This window comes from Taudactylus pleione, unplaced genomic scaffold, assembly GCF_031769625.1.
Source record: "Taudactylus pleione unplaced genomic scaffold, aTauple2 ptg000077l, whole genome shotgun sequence".
NCBI lineage: Eukaryota > Metazoa > Chordata > Amphibia > Anura > Myobatrachidae > Taudactylus > Taudactylus pleione.
In genome coordinates, this window is record NW_028284479.1 from 2,352,976 (window position 1) to 2,371,088 (window position 18,113).

The 18,113-nt window shown below is 51.3% G+C and overlaps 1 protein-coding gene across 2 annotated transcripts in view; it reads left to right on the top strand.

Moving 5' to 3' along the window:
• The window catches only part of NUP37 (nucleoporin 37), a 77,722-nt gene that overhangs the window by 32,552 nt on the left and 27,057 nt on the right, over positions 1-18,113 (top strand). For both annotated transcript variants that reach the window (XM_088467832.1, XM_088467833.1), the window contains exon 3: positions 9,430-9,554. In XM_088467832.1, the coding sequence (XP_088323958.1) occupies positions 9,430-9,554 (125 nt within the window). The remainder of the gene's footprint in view (positions 1-9,429; positions 9,555-18,113) is intronic.

Below are 18,113 nucleotides of genomic sequence, written 5' to 3' on the forward strand. Positions count from 1 at the left end.
AGGTCGGCACACATTTCTGGGAATATGGATGACCAAGGAGGGTCTCCTGTCTATAAACATCCTGGAACTGCATGCAGTATTCAGAGCACTTGTTCAGGCACAAGATATACTGAAGGGCAGGTCTGTCCATGTACAGTCCAACAACGCCACCGCAGTAGCCTACCTCAACCATCAGGGAGGCACGCGAAGTCTGGCAGCCATGGCGGAAGTGATAAACATTCTGGACTGGGCAGAATGTCCTCTTCCAGCAATCTCTGCAGTATTCATACCAGGAGTCCTCAACTGGGAAGCGGACTTCCTAAATTGGCAGGATATACACACCGGTGAGTGGTCTCTTAATCCAGATGTATTTCGGAGCCTTGTGGACAGATGGGGACTACCAAAGGTAGACCTTTTGCCCTCAGGCCACAACCACAAGGTCCCCAGGTACGGGTCCAGAACCAGGGATCCCTCAGCTGATTTTGTGGACGCTCTAGCAGTGAAGTGCAACTTCAGGCTAGCATATCTTTTTTCCTACGTTCTCCATCCTCCCAAGAGTCATCAGGAAATTCAAGCAGGAGGACGGAACAGTAATACTGATGGCCTGCTTGGCCCAGACACCATTGGTTCACCAACCTTCAGAGTCTCTGCATCGACACTCCATGGCCTCTTCCACTAAGGTGGGACCTGTTAAAGCAGGGTCCCTGCCTGCATCCGGACCTTCCCTGTCTGTCTTTGACAGCGTGGCTCTTGAATCTGCCATCATAAGAGCCATGGGTTTTAATAATTCTGATGATGCTTGGGGCATGGAAGCCCCCAAATCCTATTACAGGATTTGGCACTCGTATTTTTAGTGGTGTAAGCATAGAAAATATGATTCTGAAGTCTTTAGGGTCTCCAGAGTGCTTGCTTTTCTCCAGGCTGGGTTAGACCGGTCTCTCCGCCTGGCCACCCTGAGGTTTCGGCCATCTGCACTCTGGTCTCAGCGAAGGATCGCCCCGCTGCCTGATGTTAGGACATTTTTCAGGGTGTTCTGAGGGTTCAGCCTCCCTTTGTCCCTCTGGTAGCTCCGTGGGATTTGTCTTTGGTTCTCAGGGCTCTACAGGCTCCCCCCATTCGATCCCCTGAAATCAGTAGGCCATAAGTGGTTGACAGTGAAGACCGTTTTTCTTCTTGCTATCTCCTCTGCCCGCAGGGTCTCGGATTTGGAAGCCCTTTTCTTGTCTCTCTCCCTTTTTGATTTTTCATCAGGATAGAGCTGTTCTTCGTACCAGGATGGGTTACCTTCCTAAGGTTGTATCTCGCTTTCATGTAAATGAAGAAATTGTAGTTCCCGTCTTCAGGCCTCTCTGTAGGTGAAGCTTCTCTGGATATTGTACACGCCTTACGTATCTACGTGGATCGCACCAACTCCATTAGGAAATCGGATTCTCTTTTTGTTTTGTATGGGTGTCATACGCAAGGCTGGCCAGCTAACAAACAGACTCTGGTTAGGTGGCTTTGAATAATAATAATAATAATAATAATAATAATTTTATTTATATAGCGCTTTTCTCCCGCAGGACTCAGTCGCTTTACAGACATCAGAAAACATGGTACATTGTTCAAGGATTAGGTATTGTAGAAAATAGAAAACCACACGGAGATAATTAAAAACTACCAAAACCTAGAGAGCACAATAAGCATATTGCAGGGTTGATGCAGACATTTTGAGAAATAACTTCCACGGGTTATATATTCCACCAACAAAAGGTACCAGATGAGGCAACCATCTTGGGCACACTACGTAGGATTACCCTGGGTGGAATAGGTTATGCCTAGAAGAGATGACACAAAATGGGTGGTTGCAGCATCCTAACGCTAGGAGTAGGGTCCCACCATAATAGTCAGGTCCATGTATTTTTTTCCCATCCACGAGTGTACCAGGTGAGGCAGCCATGTTGGGTGCACTACGAAGGTTACAATGTGGGATAAACCGTTCAAGGACCCAAGGCATATATGGGGAAACTGTCGTGTGGCAGTATGATATACCCAGTATGAGTAGATCCATGTGAAGTACATCCTGCCTATGGAGAATGCACTTCATTGGAGGTATAGCACGCAGGCATATCATACAGTGGGGTGGAAGTACATGGTTCAAAACAGGGAGTAGCAAATACAACAAACAGTGATGCAGTTTGGGCATGATGTATATTGGTGACTGAAACATTTGTAATATAATACACCATGAATGAATAGATCCCCATGTTTGTTCATCCTGCCCAATAAATAACCATCCGCGGCAGCCATCTGGAGCGCACTGTGTAGGTTACATCTGGCAGGGTGTGCAAGTAGCGGAAGTATAACATCCAGGTGGAGAGAAAATAAAAATAATGAATGAGAGGCTAAATACAAAGGTATAAAAAGGCCATCTTAAAAGAATAGTGACAGCATTATAAGGTTAAAAACCATGTTAAAGTTAATCAGAAATTTAAAATAATGGTGTAACTGTAACAGGTAACATGACTGCACCAAGCGTTTTCCTCGTTCGAGTGTGAGAGCTTGTCGCATCCAGAAGTTTGAGTGCGATTGGGATGCAGCATGAGACTGCCCCCAAACCCAGTCTAAGGGGGGGGAAGTTGAATTGAAGTTGGAGTGGTAGCATTGATGAGCTGCAGTGTTTGAAAAATTTGTTTCATTTTGGTTTAGAAAGTAGTTCAAAGTCCAAATCCAGTTCCAACTCTGGTTCTAACTCCATGCTTCAGATGACATGCTTAAGATGCAAATTAAGGTAGCAGGCCAAGCCTTTGCAGGCTTTCAAATGATTCCGCTTTGTAGGAGATGCTGGGCAGTTGGTACAGGGGGGAGGGAGTGTTTGAAAAGTTTGTTCAACAAGCTAAATTAATGGTGGGGGATGTTGCAGACCCACATTTACAAAACAAACTTTCAATACAGACTATTCTTGCAATGAAAAGCATCAGTTATGGAAGATGGCATTCATTTACCTTGGCTTTGCCGGCCTCCAGCTTCCTCCTCCTCTCCGGGTCCCCTGCCTCCATGCTGCCTGCTCCTGCGCACACACACAATGCGCAGTGTTATTAGCGGCCGCCGCAGCAGCTCTCCCCCGTCTCCTCCACGTAACCATGTGGCACACAGCGGTGACATATGACGATTTCTCAAGCTTACACACAAGCTGATCTCTCTGTTCCAAACACAGTGACAGCACATTCTACTCAATCCGTGGGACTATCGTGGGCATTTCGTCGTGGTGCCTCTGCTGAACAATTGTGCAAGGCAGCCACGTTGTCTTCCGTCCACACTTTTTTCTCAAATTTGATACATTTGCGTCCCCGCCCTTGAGGGAACTGCTTTGGGACATCCCCAAGGTAATTCCTGTGGAACCTATGGACCCCGAAGAAGAAAATAAGTTATGTTATAACATACCTTTCTACTTCAGGGTCCATAGGGTATCCACAGGATACCTTGGGGTATAGGTGATGACGTCAGTCTTCAGGCACCACAGAGATAAAGTTTTCAGCCTCCCAGGATGCATCTGGGTCCCTCTCCTATACCCCGCCCCCGGGGCAAGGCATCTCAGTTTCGTCGGTGCCTGGCCGGAGTCGGAGGCACTGTGCAGAGGGGGGCTATGAAGAGCCCCTGAAGTTTCTTTTAAAGGCAGCGCTGGCTGCACATCTGGGAGTACAGCATGGACAGTCAGTACTGACGTCCATGCCGTCTCCCCTACACCCCGCCGGTACCAGAACGCCGGTACTGATCTGGGGATGCTGGTAGACATCTGGGGTCACGGCTAGCGGTGTCCCCAGATGTTTTGGACCATGGCCGGATCCAAGGGGATGCAGGTAAGCAGCGGGGTCCCGCGGTGGGTCCCCGCTGGTCACATGGTCCTGAGTCCCCAGGCAGGGGGCTCCCTGGGGACTAGCTGCAGCGTGGAGCCAGGCGACCAACCTGCGCTTCCACTACCCCCTGGGACAGCGAGCCGCTGCTGAGCGGCATGCGCTGCGGCGTCCCAGGGGTTACATGCATGCCAGGGGAGCGCGCTTTCCCTGTCTCACAGCCGGCGCCTCCCCTGCTGCACACAGCCTCTCTGCTCTGCCTGATTGGCCACAGTGTGTCAGCTGTCCTCCCCAGGCCGGCCTCCTTCATCTTCTGCTCCTCGGTGGCCATCTTTAAAGCATGGTGAACACTGCTGGAAGCCTGTGAGCGGTGGCATTGCGGTCTGGGTCCCCCAGCATACCTCTCCTCTGTTTGTCACAGGTCAGTGTATGCAGCGCTGAGTCCTACCAGCCTGAGGGTCTGAGTAGTTGAGAACCAGCGCTAATAGTGCAGGGATTTGTTTCTTCTGCATTGTATGTGACTAATCTGCTAGCCCTGCTGTCTGTACTTTCACTTTCTACTGTCAGCTTTATTACTGTCCCTGATCTTGCTCTGCTCAAAGCCCTTGCGGTGCGCGGTGTGCAGGGTGTTATTCACACTATACCAATACGTATAGGTGTGAGTGTCACATACTTGCCATCATGTCTGAGACTGATTTTCCTCTCCTGCTCATGTGTACTAAATGTAAGGTACCAATAGCGGAGGGGGAGGGTAACGCGGAGGGGTTAAGCCCCCAGTGCCTGGCACTGTCACGGCCGATTATGGTCCCGGTACAGGAACCTCCCTGGGCTTGTTTCGCTAAGGCGCTTACAACCCTTGTGGGCCAGCTAGCTCCGCCACCTGCGTTTACCCAGACGGGTTTGTCCCAGCAGTCAGTGGTGTCGTCACACATGCGGGAGTTCCCGAGACAATTGATGGTACCCCACAGTCTCCCTGTCCCTTCCCAGGTTTCTCCGGAGCCTGCGTGGGTTAATACTCTTAACTACATCGGTTCAGCATTTGTCCGATGTTTTACAGGGGGAGTCTGTGTTGCGGCCTCATAACGGCCGGTGGCGTCTTTATCTGCTCCTTATGGGGAGATTCTGGATCTATCTGACCAAGAACCTCTCCGTACCAAAGAGCCGGACGCTAAGTCCAAGGTGTATATCCCTGGTCTTATTCGAGCGGTCCGCTCGGCTTTAGTTATTGAGGATATTGATCTTTTGGTGACCACATTCATATATGCCTTTTTAAGGATATTAAGGGTGAGGCTACGGTGTTCCCTCTTTCTGATCAATTAGTGGATCATTTAGAGGAGGCGTGGAAAAATCAAGGTAAACTGTTTCAGCCCCAGAGACGCTTAGCCGTGGCTTATCCGTTTGCGGTCAATTATTTTTCTAAGCGGGAATCCCCTACGCAAGTGGATTCACATGTCACACGCCTAGTCAAAAGTGCCACGTTGCCTATGCCTTCGATGTCATCCTTGAAGGATGTCACTGACCGCAAGGTGGAGATCTGCCTCAAATCCGTTTATTCCCTTGCAGGGAAGCATCCAGACCGGCTCTGCCCGTGTGTTGGGTAGCCAGAGCTATGGAGCGCTGGGCGGATAATTTGGAGGCGTCTTTGGACTCTGACTGTTCGGCTGAACAGACCGAGTTGGTGGGCAATCTCCGAGACTCGGCCACTTACATTAATGAAGCGGCCTTAGATATTTGTATGCTCACCTCTAGGATCTCCTCTGCAGCTGTGGCTGCTCGTCGCACCTTATGGTTGCGTTCTTGGAAAGCGGACGCGGATTCCAAAAAGGGATTAGAAGGTCTGGACAGGTACTATTTGGTCCAGATCTGGACAAAATTGTAGTTACGTTGGCAGCAGCAAAATCTGCATGTCTTCTGTCTGCTACGATTCCTTCTAGTGCTGGTGGGTCATCCTTTTGGCCTCACAGGGCCCAAGGTAGGCTTAAAGTACAGTCCTGTCCACGGCAGGCTGGGGACAAGAAATTGTCCAAGCCCAAGAATCAGGTCTGGAGTACCAGACGTCCGGCTCCTAGGTCAGATAACAAACCTGCGGCCTGACGGTCCAGGCCTCCTTTTGGGGGACCCCAAAGTGGGGGGCGCCTGCTTCAGTTCGCCCGGTGCTGGTCGCAGTGCATGTTCCAATTTCCCAGAGGGGCCTGGGTTTCTATTCCATTCTATTTTTGGTGCAGAAACCCAATGGGTCTTACCATTCAATACTAAACCTAAAGGCCCTCAGCAAGTCCTTGAGGGTGCCTCTGTTTCGGATGGAGACCCTGCGGTCCATTATTCTGGCACTGGAACCTGGGGACTACATGGTGTCATTGGACATCCAGGACGCTTACCTGCATGTCCCTATTCTTTTGCGCCATCAGCAGTTCCTCAGATTGGCAATCTGCAACGAACATTTCCAGTTCCGGGCACTGCCTTTTGGCCTGGTGACTGCTCCACGGGTATTCACCAAGGTCATGGCGGCTCTCCTGCGGACGCAGGGAGTCCGACTGTTGCCTTATCTGGACGACCTCCTGTTGATAGCGGGGTCTCCAGAGCTTCTTTTACACCATCTGGATCTGACGATTGCGGTACTGCAACGTCACGGCTGGTTGACAAACTGGCAGAGGTCCACTCTCACCCCGTCTCAGAGGATCCTGCACCTCGGGGCCTTATTGGACTCCAGGCAGCAGTAGATCTTTGTGACGGAGGAAAAGATCCTTGCTTTGTAGTTGAGGGTGCGCAGTTGTCTGCAGTGTCGTCGAGTGTCGATACACTTGGCAAAGAGGTTATTGGGCTCAATGGTGTCGGTATTCGACATGGTGGAGTACGCCCAAATTCACTCCAAACCTCTGCTGCTATTGATCCGGTCCAGATGGAATGGATTGCCTCAGTGTCTCAAGTCCCAGACGATGGGGCTCACTCCGGATGTTCGCCTGTCTCTAACCTGGTGTTTGCAGACGACCCACCTCAACAAGGGTCGCCCGTTCTGGGTGGCGAACTGGGTCCTGTTAACAACGGACGCCAGTCTCCGGTGCTGGGGAACTGTCACGGGTCCACACTTGTTTCAGGGCAAGTGGACTTGGGCGGTAGCGGAGCTTCCAATAAACATTTTGGAGCTCCATGCGGTGTCAAGAGCTCTCCAGCGGGCACAGCCGGTTCTCCAGGGTCACCCTGTGCAGGTCCCGTCGGACAACGCCACCACGGTAGCCTATTTAAACCAGCAAGGAGGAACCGGGAGAGTGGTCTTTATACCAGGACGTCTTTCGGAGTCTGGTGGACAAGTGGGGTCTTCCAGAGATAGACCTCATGGCGTCCCGGCACAACAACAAGTTGCCGGTGTACGGGTCTCGAACATGAGACGAAAAGGCGTCTCTGGTGTATGCCCTGTCCGTCTAGTAGACGTTCCAGTTTGCCTACCTTTTCCCTCCGTTTTCCCTTCTTCCGCGGGTATTACGGAAATTCAAATCAAGAAGGAGGTACGCTACTGTTGATAGCTTCCGAGTGGCCCAGACGGCACTGGTTCTCCGACCTCCAGAGTCTGTCAGTAGACGTTCCTCTGAGGTTACCATTACGACCGAATCTGCTGTCATAGGGTCCTTGTCTTCACCCGGACCTGATTCGGTGTGGCTGTTGAAACGGTCATGCTAAGGTCCAGAGGGTTTTTCTAGCTCCGTGGTGCAAACCATACTAAGAGCTCGTAAACCTTCCTCGGCAAGAATCTACCATCGTGTGTGGCATACTTTCTTCCGGTGGTGTAGACCTAGAGGTTATTCCCTTAGGGAGTTCCGCCTGTCTAGGGTGTTGGCTTTCCTACAGGCTGGACTGGATCATGGGCTTCGCCTGGCTTCTCTGAAAGTGCAGGTGTCTGCCCTGTCAGTCTGGTTTCATCGTAGGATTGCTGCGCTCTCTGATGTGCACACCTTTATGCGAGGTGTTCTTCGCATTCAGCCACCTTTTGTTCCACCGGTGGCACCTTGGAATTGGGCTGTGGTCCTGAGAGTTCTCTAGGGACCGCCGTTTGAACCACTGGACTCAGTGGACTTTAAATGGCTTACAGCTGAAACCATATTCCTTCTGGCCATTGCCTCGGCCAGACGGATTTCGGATTTAGGGGTTCTCTCTTGTAGACCCCCTTTTCTGATTTTTCATAGGAATAGGGCGGTGCTTCGCACTCGTCCGGGATTCCTTCCCGAAGTGGTATCCAGTTTTCACATCAATGAAGAAATTGTTGTGCCGGCTTTCAATTCACCTGGACTTTCAGTGGGTGACGCCACTTGGGATGTTGTGCGGGCATTGAGAATTTATGTTGACCGCACTTCTTCTTTTAGGAAGTCGGACGCCTTGTTTGTCCTTTATTGCTTCCGTAAAAAGGGTTGGCCTGCTTCAAAGTAGACTTTGGCAGGCTGGATTCGTATGGCAATTTCAGAAGCTTATCTTCATGAAGGTCTTCCAGTTCCCTCCTTGGTGAGGGCTCATTCCACTAGGTCTGTGGGTCCTTCGTTTGCAGCTAGACGTGGTGTCTCTGCAGTTCAGATCTGCAAGGCTGCTACGTAGTCTTCTGTCAATACCTTTTGTGAGGTATTACGCTTTTGACATCTTTGCCTCTCAGGATGCTTCCTTCGGGCGGCGGATTCTCCTCTCAGCACAGGAGCGTCCCCACCCTTAAAGGATACTGCTTTGGGACATCCCCAAGGTATCCTGTGGATACCCTATGGACCCTGAAGTAGAAAATATGAGATATGGTAAGAACTTACCCTTGTTATCTCTATTTCTACGAAGTCCATAGGGTTCCACAGGACTCCCGCCCTGTCGCACCTGTACTGCAGATGGGCTTTATTCTGGTCACCGTTTTTTCCGTCTCCCTATGGTGAGAATGTGATTCTTGTGAGTGTCCAGATTTTTTTTTTTCTTCTCCTCCGGCCTATGGCTTGTGACGTAACTGAGATGCCTTGCCCCGGGGGCGGGGTATAGGAGAGGGACCCAGATGCATCCTGGGAGGCTGAAAACTTTAACTCTGTGGTGCCTGAAGACTGACGTCATCACCTATACCCCAAGGTATCCTGTGGAACCCTATGGACTTCGTAGAAATAGAGATAACAAGGGTAAGTTCTTACCATATCTCATATTTTTAAACTTTTTCTTCGAGGTCCATAGGGTCCACAGGGCACCGACCCTAACGCACCTGGTGTTATTGGGTAATCTTTTTCTTTATTATTTCAATGATTCCCTCTTTTTAGAGAGATTGTTTCTGTGGTACAATTGTCCTTCCTTCTCCTCTTTCCTTCTCCTGCCTTGGGCTTGGTAACAAACTGAGTACCTGTAGCCAGGGGTGGGGTATATATGGAGGCGGACCCAGTGTATCCTGGGAGCTAAAGCTTGTAACTGTTTGGTGCCTGGTTCACGCCAACCACATACCCAAGGTAATTCCTGTGGACCCTATGGACCTCGAAGAAAGAGATGACTAAGGTATGTTATACCTTAGTCTTATTTTTTGTTTGTTTTATCAATAATGGATTATAAGAATAACCTGGTTAACACAAGGAAAACTTTCATTTAAAAGTCTGCATATTTAATATTGTGTTATGTACAGGAAGAAGACTCTACTATAAATGGCCTAGAATTCAAGACTCTCAAAACCTTTCAACATGGTGCCAGAGTGGATGCTATAGCCTGGAGTCCAGAAACCAAATGTGATGCTTTGATTCCCCACCTAAGGTAAGCATTCTTATTTTGCCATGTTGTGGCCTATTAACTTAAATGTCATCACCTCCTAGGCTAAATAGTAACTGGTCTGCTCCAGTAACATAAATCCTATACATTGTGCTTCTTGATTAAGCAACATTTATTTTGTGTAAAAATTTTGTGTGACCATTCTATATCATTGCAGTTTTATTGTTAGTGAGGGGTAGAAAAGTCTGTCTCAATTTCCGAAGCAGGCAAAGGAGATACAGCTGCTCATATAGATTCACAGGAAGGATCAATTCTATTGTACATCCTGTAACATCGTTTGGAAGACTATTGAACAATGTTTGCACAAAAAGTGTAATATTCTAAGGCTCCAGTAATTAATTCACTCATTATTATGCACAGTCAATTAAATGATGTTAAACTCTATCCTTATATTAAAGGAAAAATCTCTCTAATGCATTATTGTAACAGTCAATGTGTGTATCTAACATTCAGCCTTCTAATCATGCCATCATAGGTAATCTGTTGTCTTTATTTAGAATGCACTTTACATTAAATGGTTTATAATATAAAAAAAAGTCATATAATGACCTTAAATATCCATTTTCAGGGTATTCTTCATATGAGGTAGATGAGCAAACAATATTGTTATTTCTACTTCAGGGTCCATAGGGTATCCACAGGATACCTTGGGGTATAGGTGTGACGTCAGTCGCAGGGCACCAAAGAGTTAAGCTTTCAGCCTCCCAGGATGCACTAGGTCCCCCTCCTATACCCCGCCCCCAGGCCAAGGCACCTCAGTTTAGTTTGGTGCCCGGCCGGAGTCGGGTGCACCTGTTGGAGTGGGGGCTAGAAGAGCCCCTGAAGCTTATTCTTCATGCAGCTGTGGCTGCACAACTGGATGAACAGCATGGACAGTCAGTCCTGACGTCCATGCTGTCTTCCCTACACCCCGCCGGTACCAGAACGCCGGTACTGATCCGGGGATGCTGGTGGGCGTCTGGGGTCACAGCTAGCGGTGACCCCAGATGCTCCGGACCATGGCCGGATTCAAGGGGGACAGAGGTAAGCAGCGGGGTCCCGCGGTGGGTCCCCGCTGATCACATGGTCCTAAGTCCCCAGGCAGGGGGCTCCCTGGGGACTGGCTGCAGCGTGGAGCCAGGCGACCAACCTGCGCTTCCACTACCCCCTGGGACAGCGGACCGCAGCAGAGCGGTAGCGCTGCGGCGTCCCAGGGGTTAAATGCATGCCAGGGGAGCGCGCCTTCCCTGTCTCACAGCCGGCGCCTCCCCCGCTGCACACAGCCCTCTCTGCACTGTGCTGACTGGTCCTGTGTCAGCGCTCCTCCCCCAGGCCAGCTTCTCTCTGCTCCTCGGCGGCCATCTTCTCTGCAACGCATGGTGAACGCTGCTGGAAGTCTGGAAGGAAGCATCGTGGTCTGGGTCCCCCCGCATACCTCTCCTCCGCTGTGGCTCAGGTCTGTGTATGCAGCGCTGTGTCCTACCAGGCCCTGTGTCTGTGTAGTTGAGTGATCAGCGCTGTTAGTGCAGGAATTGTTATTTCTCTGCATTGTATGTGACTGTGCTAGCGCTGCCTGTAACTATTCTTCACTAAACTGTCAGCTTTATTACTGTCCCTGTTCTTTCTGCTAAAGCCCTTGCGGTGCGGTGCTGCAGGGTGGTCTCTTGCCTATTTAATACTTAATTGGTGAGAGAGGTCACATACGTGGTGCCATCATGTCTGAAAGTGATTTTCCCCTCCGGCTACAGTGTACCACGTGCAAAGTACCGTTAGCGGAGGGGGAGGGTAGCGCGGAGGGCCTTTGCCGGCAGTGTTGTCCATGGCGCGGCCTATTACGGTTACAGCACCGGTACAGGAGCCGCCCTGGGCTTGTTTCGCTCAGGCGTTAACAGCTTTAGTGGGCCAGTTAGCTCCGCAGCCCGCGTTTACTCCGATGGGTTTGTCCCAGCAGTCTGTGGTGTCGTCACCCATGCAGGGGTTCCCACGACAATTGGTGGTACCCCACAGTCTCCCTATTTCCCCGCTCCCGGGTTCTCAGGAGCCAGCGTGGGTTAACTCCCTGACGAGTTCTTTACAGCACTTGTCGGATGTATTGCAAGGGGAGTCTGTGATGCGGCCTCATAAAAGGCCGGTGGCGTCTCTGTCCGCTCCTTATGAGGATGACGAAGGGACGTCTGATGATGGGGAGATTCTGGATCCTTACGATCAGGAACCTTTCCATACTAAGGACGCTGATGCTAAGTCCAAAGTATATATTCCTGGACTTATTCGGGCGGTCCGCACAGCCTTGGTGATTGAGGACGAAGTTCCCCCAGCGGCTAAATCTAAGTATGCCTTTTTCAAAGATGTGAAGGGCGATGCCACAGTCTTTCCTCTTTCGGGTCAGTTGGTGGACCATTTAGAGGAGGCGTGGAAACAACCTGGCAAAAGATACCAGCCGCAGAGACGCCTGGCGGTGGCTTATCCGTTCGCGGATAATTATTTTGCTAAGTGTGAATCCCCTCCACAGGTGGATTCTCACGTGACCCGTCTTGTCCGTAGTGCCACATTGCCGATGCCATCCATGTCCTCCCTTAAGGATGCTACGGACCGCAAGGTAGAAATCTGCCTGAAGTCCGCTTATTCCCTTGCAGGAGGGGCAGCACGGCCGGCTATGGCCATTTGCTGGGTTGCCAGAGCGATGGAGCGCTGGGCGGATTCATTAGAGGCTTCTTTTGAATCCGACTGTCCGGCCGAACAAGCGGAGTTGATTGGCAATCTCCGTGATTCGGCCACCTACATCAACGAGGCGGCTCTAGACATTAGTACTCTGGTGTCTAGAATTTCTTCAGCAGCGGTAGCTGCTCGTCGCACCTTGTGGCTGCGATCCTGGAAGGCGGACGCAGATCCAAGAAAGGTCTGGAAGCGTTGCCGTTTACCGGAGAAGTTCTCTTCGGTCCGGATCTGGATAAGATTGTGGCCACGCTGGCGGCAGCCAAATCTGCTTGTCTCCCGTCGGCCGCTGCTCCTTCTGGTTCTGGACCATCGTCCTTTCGGTCATCTAGGGCCCAGGGCAGGCCCAAACCACAGTCGTTTCCTCGACAGGCTGGCCCTAAGAAATCGGGCAAGCCCCGGAAACAGGCATGGAGTACCAGACGTCCGGCCCCCAAGCCAGATGACAAGCCTGCGGCCTGACGGTCCGGGTCTCCCCTTGGGGGATCCCAGGGTGGGAGGCCGCCTGCTGCAGTTCTCCCGGTGTTGGTCGTTCACTACGACAGACACTTGGGTTCTGGAGGTGGTCTCTCACGGGTACGCCCTCTCCTTCCGGCACAGACCCCCGGCTCGATTCTTCACCACGGGTCTACCATCAGACCGGAACAAGGCTACGGAGCTGCGGAAGGTATTGCACACTATGCTCCAGGCTGGAGTTATAGTGCCTGTTCCATTCTCCCAGAGGGGCCAGGGTTTCTATTCAAATCTATTTTTGGTACAGAAACCCAATGGGTCATATCGTCCGATTCTCAACCTCAAAGCACTCAACAAGTCTTTGCGGGTCCCGAAGTTTCGGATGGAGACCCTACGGTCCATCATTCTGGCGCTGGAACCTGGGGACTACATGGTGTCATTGGACATACAGGACGCTATGGCGGTCATGGCGGCTTCTCTGCGGCTGCAAGGAGTCCGCATGTTGCCGTACTTGGACGACCTGTTATTGGTGGCAGGATCTCCAGAGCTCCTGTTACACCACTTGGACCTGACCATTGCACTGCTGCAACGGCACGGCTGGCTAATTAACTGGCAGAAGTCCACTCTAATCCCGTCTCGGAGGATTCTGCATCTTGGAGCCTTATTGGACTCGGGACAGCAAAGGATCTTCGTGACGGAGGACAAGATCTCTGCTTTACAGTCAAGGGTGCGCAGTTGTCTGCACAGCCGCCGGGTGTCCTTACACTCGGCGATGAGGTTACTGGGCTCCATGGTGTCGGTGTTCGACATGGTGGAATACGCCCAGTTTCACTCTAGACCTCTGCAGCACCTGATCCTGTCCAAGTGGAACGGGCTGCCTCAGTCTCTGAAGTTCCAGACGATTGTGCTCACCCCGGAGGTTCGCCTGTCCCTTGCGTGGTGGTTAAAGATGACCCACCTCAACAAGGGACGTCCGTTCTGGGTTCCAAATTGGGTCCTGTTGACAACGGACGCCAGTCTTCGAGGCTGGGGAGCAGTTTCGGGTCCACACTTGTTCCAGGGCAGGTGGACACCGACAGAAGCGGAGCTTCCAATAAATATCTTGGAACTCCGTGCGGTCTTCAATGCTCTCCTGCAGGCACAGCGGTTTCTCCAGGGTCACCCGGTGCAGGTCCAGTCGGACAATGCTACCACCGTGGCCTACATAAACAGGCAAGGAGGAACTCGCAGTCGGGCGGCTCTCGTAGAGGTCTCTCGGATCCTGGTTTGGGCGGAGCGCAATCTTCCGGCCATATCAGCGGTCTTCATCCCGGGAGTGCTAAATTGGGAGGCGGACTTTCTAAGTCGCCAGGACGTTCATCCAGGGGAATGGTCCCTGCACCCGGACGTTTTTCAACTACTGGTGGACAGGTGGGGTCTTCCAGAAATCGACCTCATGGCGTCCCGGCACAACAACAAGTTGCCGGTGTACGGGTCTCGCACAAGAGACGAAGGGGCGTCTCTGGTGGATGCTCTGTCCGTCCGGTGGACGTTCAGGTTCGCATACCTGTTCCCTCCGGTCTCCCTTCTTCCACGGGTAATCCGGAAATTCAAACAGGAAGGAGGGACGCTCCTGTTGATAGCTCCCGCGTGGCCCAGACGGCACTGGTTCTCAGACCTTCAGGGTCTGTCCGTGGACAGTCCTCTGCGGTTGCCGCTACGACCGGACCTTCTGTCTCAGGGTCCTTGTCTTCACCCGGACCTGACTCGGCTGTCTTTGGCGGCGTGGCTGTTGAGACGGCCATGCTGAGGTCCTGGGGGTTTGCCAGCTCTATGCTGTGTACCATGTTACGAGCTCGGAAACCGTCTTCCGCGAGGATATACCATCGCGTGTGGCATACGTTCTTCCAGTGGTGTCGACCGAGAGGTTATGCACCGCGGGAGTTTCGTCTGTCTCGGATTCTCGCCTTCCTGCAAGCGGGACTAGATCATGGGCTTCGCCTTGCTTCTTTGAAGGTACAGGTTTCGGCCCTATCTGTCTGGTTTCACCGTAGGATTGCTACAATCCCGGATGTGCGCACCTTTATGCAAGGTGTTCTCCGTATTCAGCCGCCCTTTGTTCCACCTGTGGCGCCTTGGGATTTGGCTGTGGTCCTGAGGACTCTCCAAGGACCGCCGTTTGAACCACTGGGCTCAGTGGATATTAAATGGCTAACAGCTAAGACTGTTTTCCTTCTGGCCGTTGCTTCAGCCAGACGTGTTTCTGAGTTAGGGGCTCTTTCTTGTAGACCCCCTTTCTTGGTTTTTTTCATGGGAACAGGGCAGTGCTCCGCACTCGGCCCGAGTTTCTCCCCAAAGTTGTTTCCCAGTTTCAGGTTAACGAGGAAATAGTTGTTCCGGCCTTTAACTCACCGGGTCTTTCCGTGGGTGAGGCCTCTTTGGATGTTGTGCGGGCCTTAAGGACTTATGTGGACCGCACTTCTTTGTTTAGGAAGTCGGACGCTTTGTTGTCCTCTATGGCTTCTGTAAAAAGGGTTGGCCTGCTTCAAAGCAAACTTTGGCAGCCTGGATCCGTATGGCTATTTCTGAAGCTTATCTTCATGAAGGCCTACCGGTCCCTCCTTCTCTGAAGGCTCATTCCACTAGGTCTGTGGGTCCTTCGTGGGCAGCTTGACGTGGTGCCTCGGCAGTTCAGATCTGCAAGGCTGCTACGTGGTCTTCTGTCCATACCTTCGTGAGGTATTACAGGTTTGACACCTTCGCCTCTCAGGATGCTTCCTTCGGGCGGCGGATTCTCCTTTCTGCACAGGAGCGTCCCCACCCTTAAAGGATACTGCTTTGGGACATCCCCAAGGTATCCTGTGGATACCCTATGGACCCTGAAGTAGAAAATATGAGATATGGTAAGCACTTACCCTTGTTATCTCTATTTCTACGAAGTCCATAGGGTTCCACAGGACTCCCGCCCTGTCGCACCTGTGCTGCAGATGGGCTTTGCTCTGGTCACCGGTTTTCCGTCTCCCTCTGGTGAGAATGTGATTCTTGTATGTGTCCAGATCTTTGTTCTCTCTCTTCCTTCTCCTCCTCCGGCCTATGGCTTGGTAACTAACTGAGGTGCCTTGGCCTGGGGGCGGGGTATAGGAGGGGGACCTAGTGCATCCTGGGAGGCTGAAAGCTTAACTCTTTGGTGCCCTGCGACTGACGTCACACCTATACCCCAAGGTATCCTGTGGAACCCTATGGACTTCGTAGAAATAGAGATAACAAGGGTAAGTTCTTACCATATCTCATATTATTCACGTATATGTGCAGGTATGGCATCCATTCTGTATATACCACAGCCCTTTTGAAGGGCAATGTAGTCAACATCCCGGCAGTCTGCTTCAGAGTCCCGACCGCTGGCATCCCAAAGATAAGTATTAGGGTTAGGCACTAGGGGAAGGGTTAACGATAGGCAGGGGGTTAGGATTAGGCTGCAGGAAAGGTGGGTTAGCGTTAGGACACTTACCTACTTGTATCGGGGGTCTGACTGTCAGGATGCCGCTGTCACTATTCTAACTGCCGGCATCACAACTGCCGGGATACCGTACCCAACCCCTTTGAAGTGCTGAACATAGTTTCTTCGTTGCTTTTAATTTTACGCATCAAATCTTTAAAAGTCACACACATTCCTCCAACTATTCACTTTGAAACTGATATCACATTGTCGGCTAAACCCAAAACGCGCACACTGTCTTTTATAGGGTTTGAAATTTATTGTAGGTCTACCTACTGCCACTACTAAAGTTACATCACTACAAACTGGACTATACAGTAATTTTGAAATGGTTCTGTTGAGTCAATTGATCTGAAGCTTCCCAAACTGTGCGCCGTGGCACCCTGGGGTTCCTCGGGGCACTTGCAGGGGTGTCTCAGGTTGGTGGTCCAGCACCAAATCATATTATTTATGGTCAATGTAATGTAAATGTATGGAAAAAAACCTGTCCGCCACCAAATAACTGAACCTAAAGATGACAGATGAGCACATTTTATTCACTTTACTAAAAAAAAACCTCTGAATCCCGCAATAACAAACTTAACTTAGGGATGTAGTGAAAACAATGCTGATACTCTAGGGCGCCGTGATTCAAAAAAGTTTGGGAACCACTCTAGACACATGAATAGTTTTATTTTCTTAAATAATTGAGGTAAGGTTAGGGAGGCATTTGGAATGGTGCTGCAATTTTTAGTTTCTTCTTCAGGGTCCATAGACTCCACAGGAAGACCTTGGGGTGTAGGTGGTGGATCTGGAATCCGGGCACCACGCAGTTAAAAGCTTTCATCTCCCAGGATGCACTGGTCCACTCTTCCTATTTTTATTTTATGATTTTGCTGCCGCGACGCAAGTTCAAGCTGGGGATCTTGGAGGGCATCCCTGGGGCAGTGATAGCCAGGCCCCGTGGGAGGACCCAGACTGCAGCCTGACGCTAAGGGGTCAAGTAAGGGGGGGTCATCGCTTGCGGTGACCCGTGTGTTAGCAGTCATACCTGCGGTCTCTGGACAGACCGGAGGTGCTGAGTGCGGACGCAGGCTCTAGCCACCGCGCTCCACTAGACCACCAGGGACAATTGGTGCAGGAACCAGCTTCCCGGGGGTTAAGTAATCAGCAAGGAGAGACTGCTTCCCCATTATAGAGGCTCCTCAGCTCAGGGCGCCTTTCCTCCTGAGGTCTGGCTTCTCTGAGCTGATCTCCTCCGACCACGACCCCTCTCAGGTCTCCGGCGGCCATTTTCTTTCAGTGGCACAGTCACAGCCCTCTCAGGATAACGCGGGTCCGATCCCCCTACATACCTCTCCCTGGGGTCAGCGTATGTAGCGCTATAGCCTTTCAGACACTTAGGGTCTGATTCAGACCCAGACGCTAAGCTGCGCTCTAACGCAACCAAAAGGGGCCGGGTATGCAAATGCCATGATCGCACTGTCTGGTGGAAGGACGCCCTCTATGTCTTAGAGAGCGACGGCAGAGCGAAGGCACGCCAGTATAAAAACGCCCACCTTTCTTTCTTAGCACACGTCTTCTCCAGGAAGTGTGTGATTAATCGGTTACATAGAGAGCCATCGGAGCTGCATGCAGTGCTTGAGATAGACCCTAATCCACCGCAAGCACTGCGATCAGTGCTGTCTAAAATACAACCAAGTGACGTGTACAATGACGCTTCTTTGCTAATTATGCACACCCCTAAAACACCGTTTAAACACCCAGACACGCCTGCGTTCGCACATAAACTCCCCCGTTCACAAGCACGGGAAGGTTACCACCCACAAACGGCACTATCTGTCACTCAAATTAGCGTCCAGTCTGTGTACTACAAGCGCACAATTTCCGAGCACAGTGAGTGACGTGCATATTTACGCATGCGCAAACGTGCGATTAACGTTCCG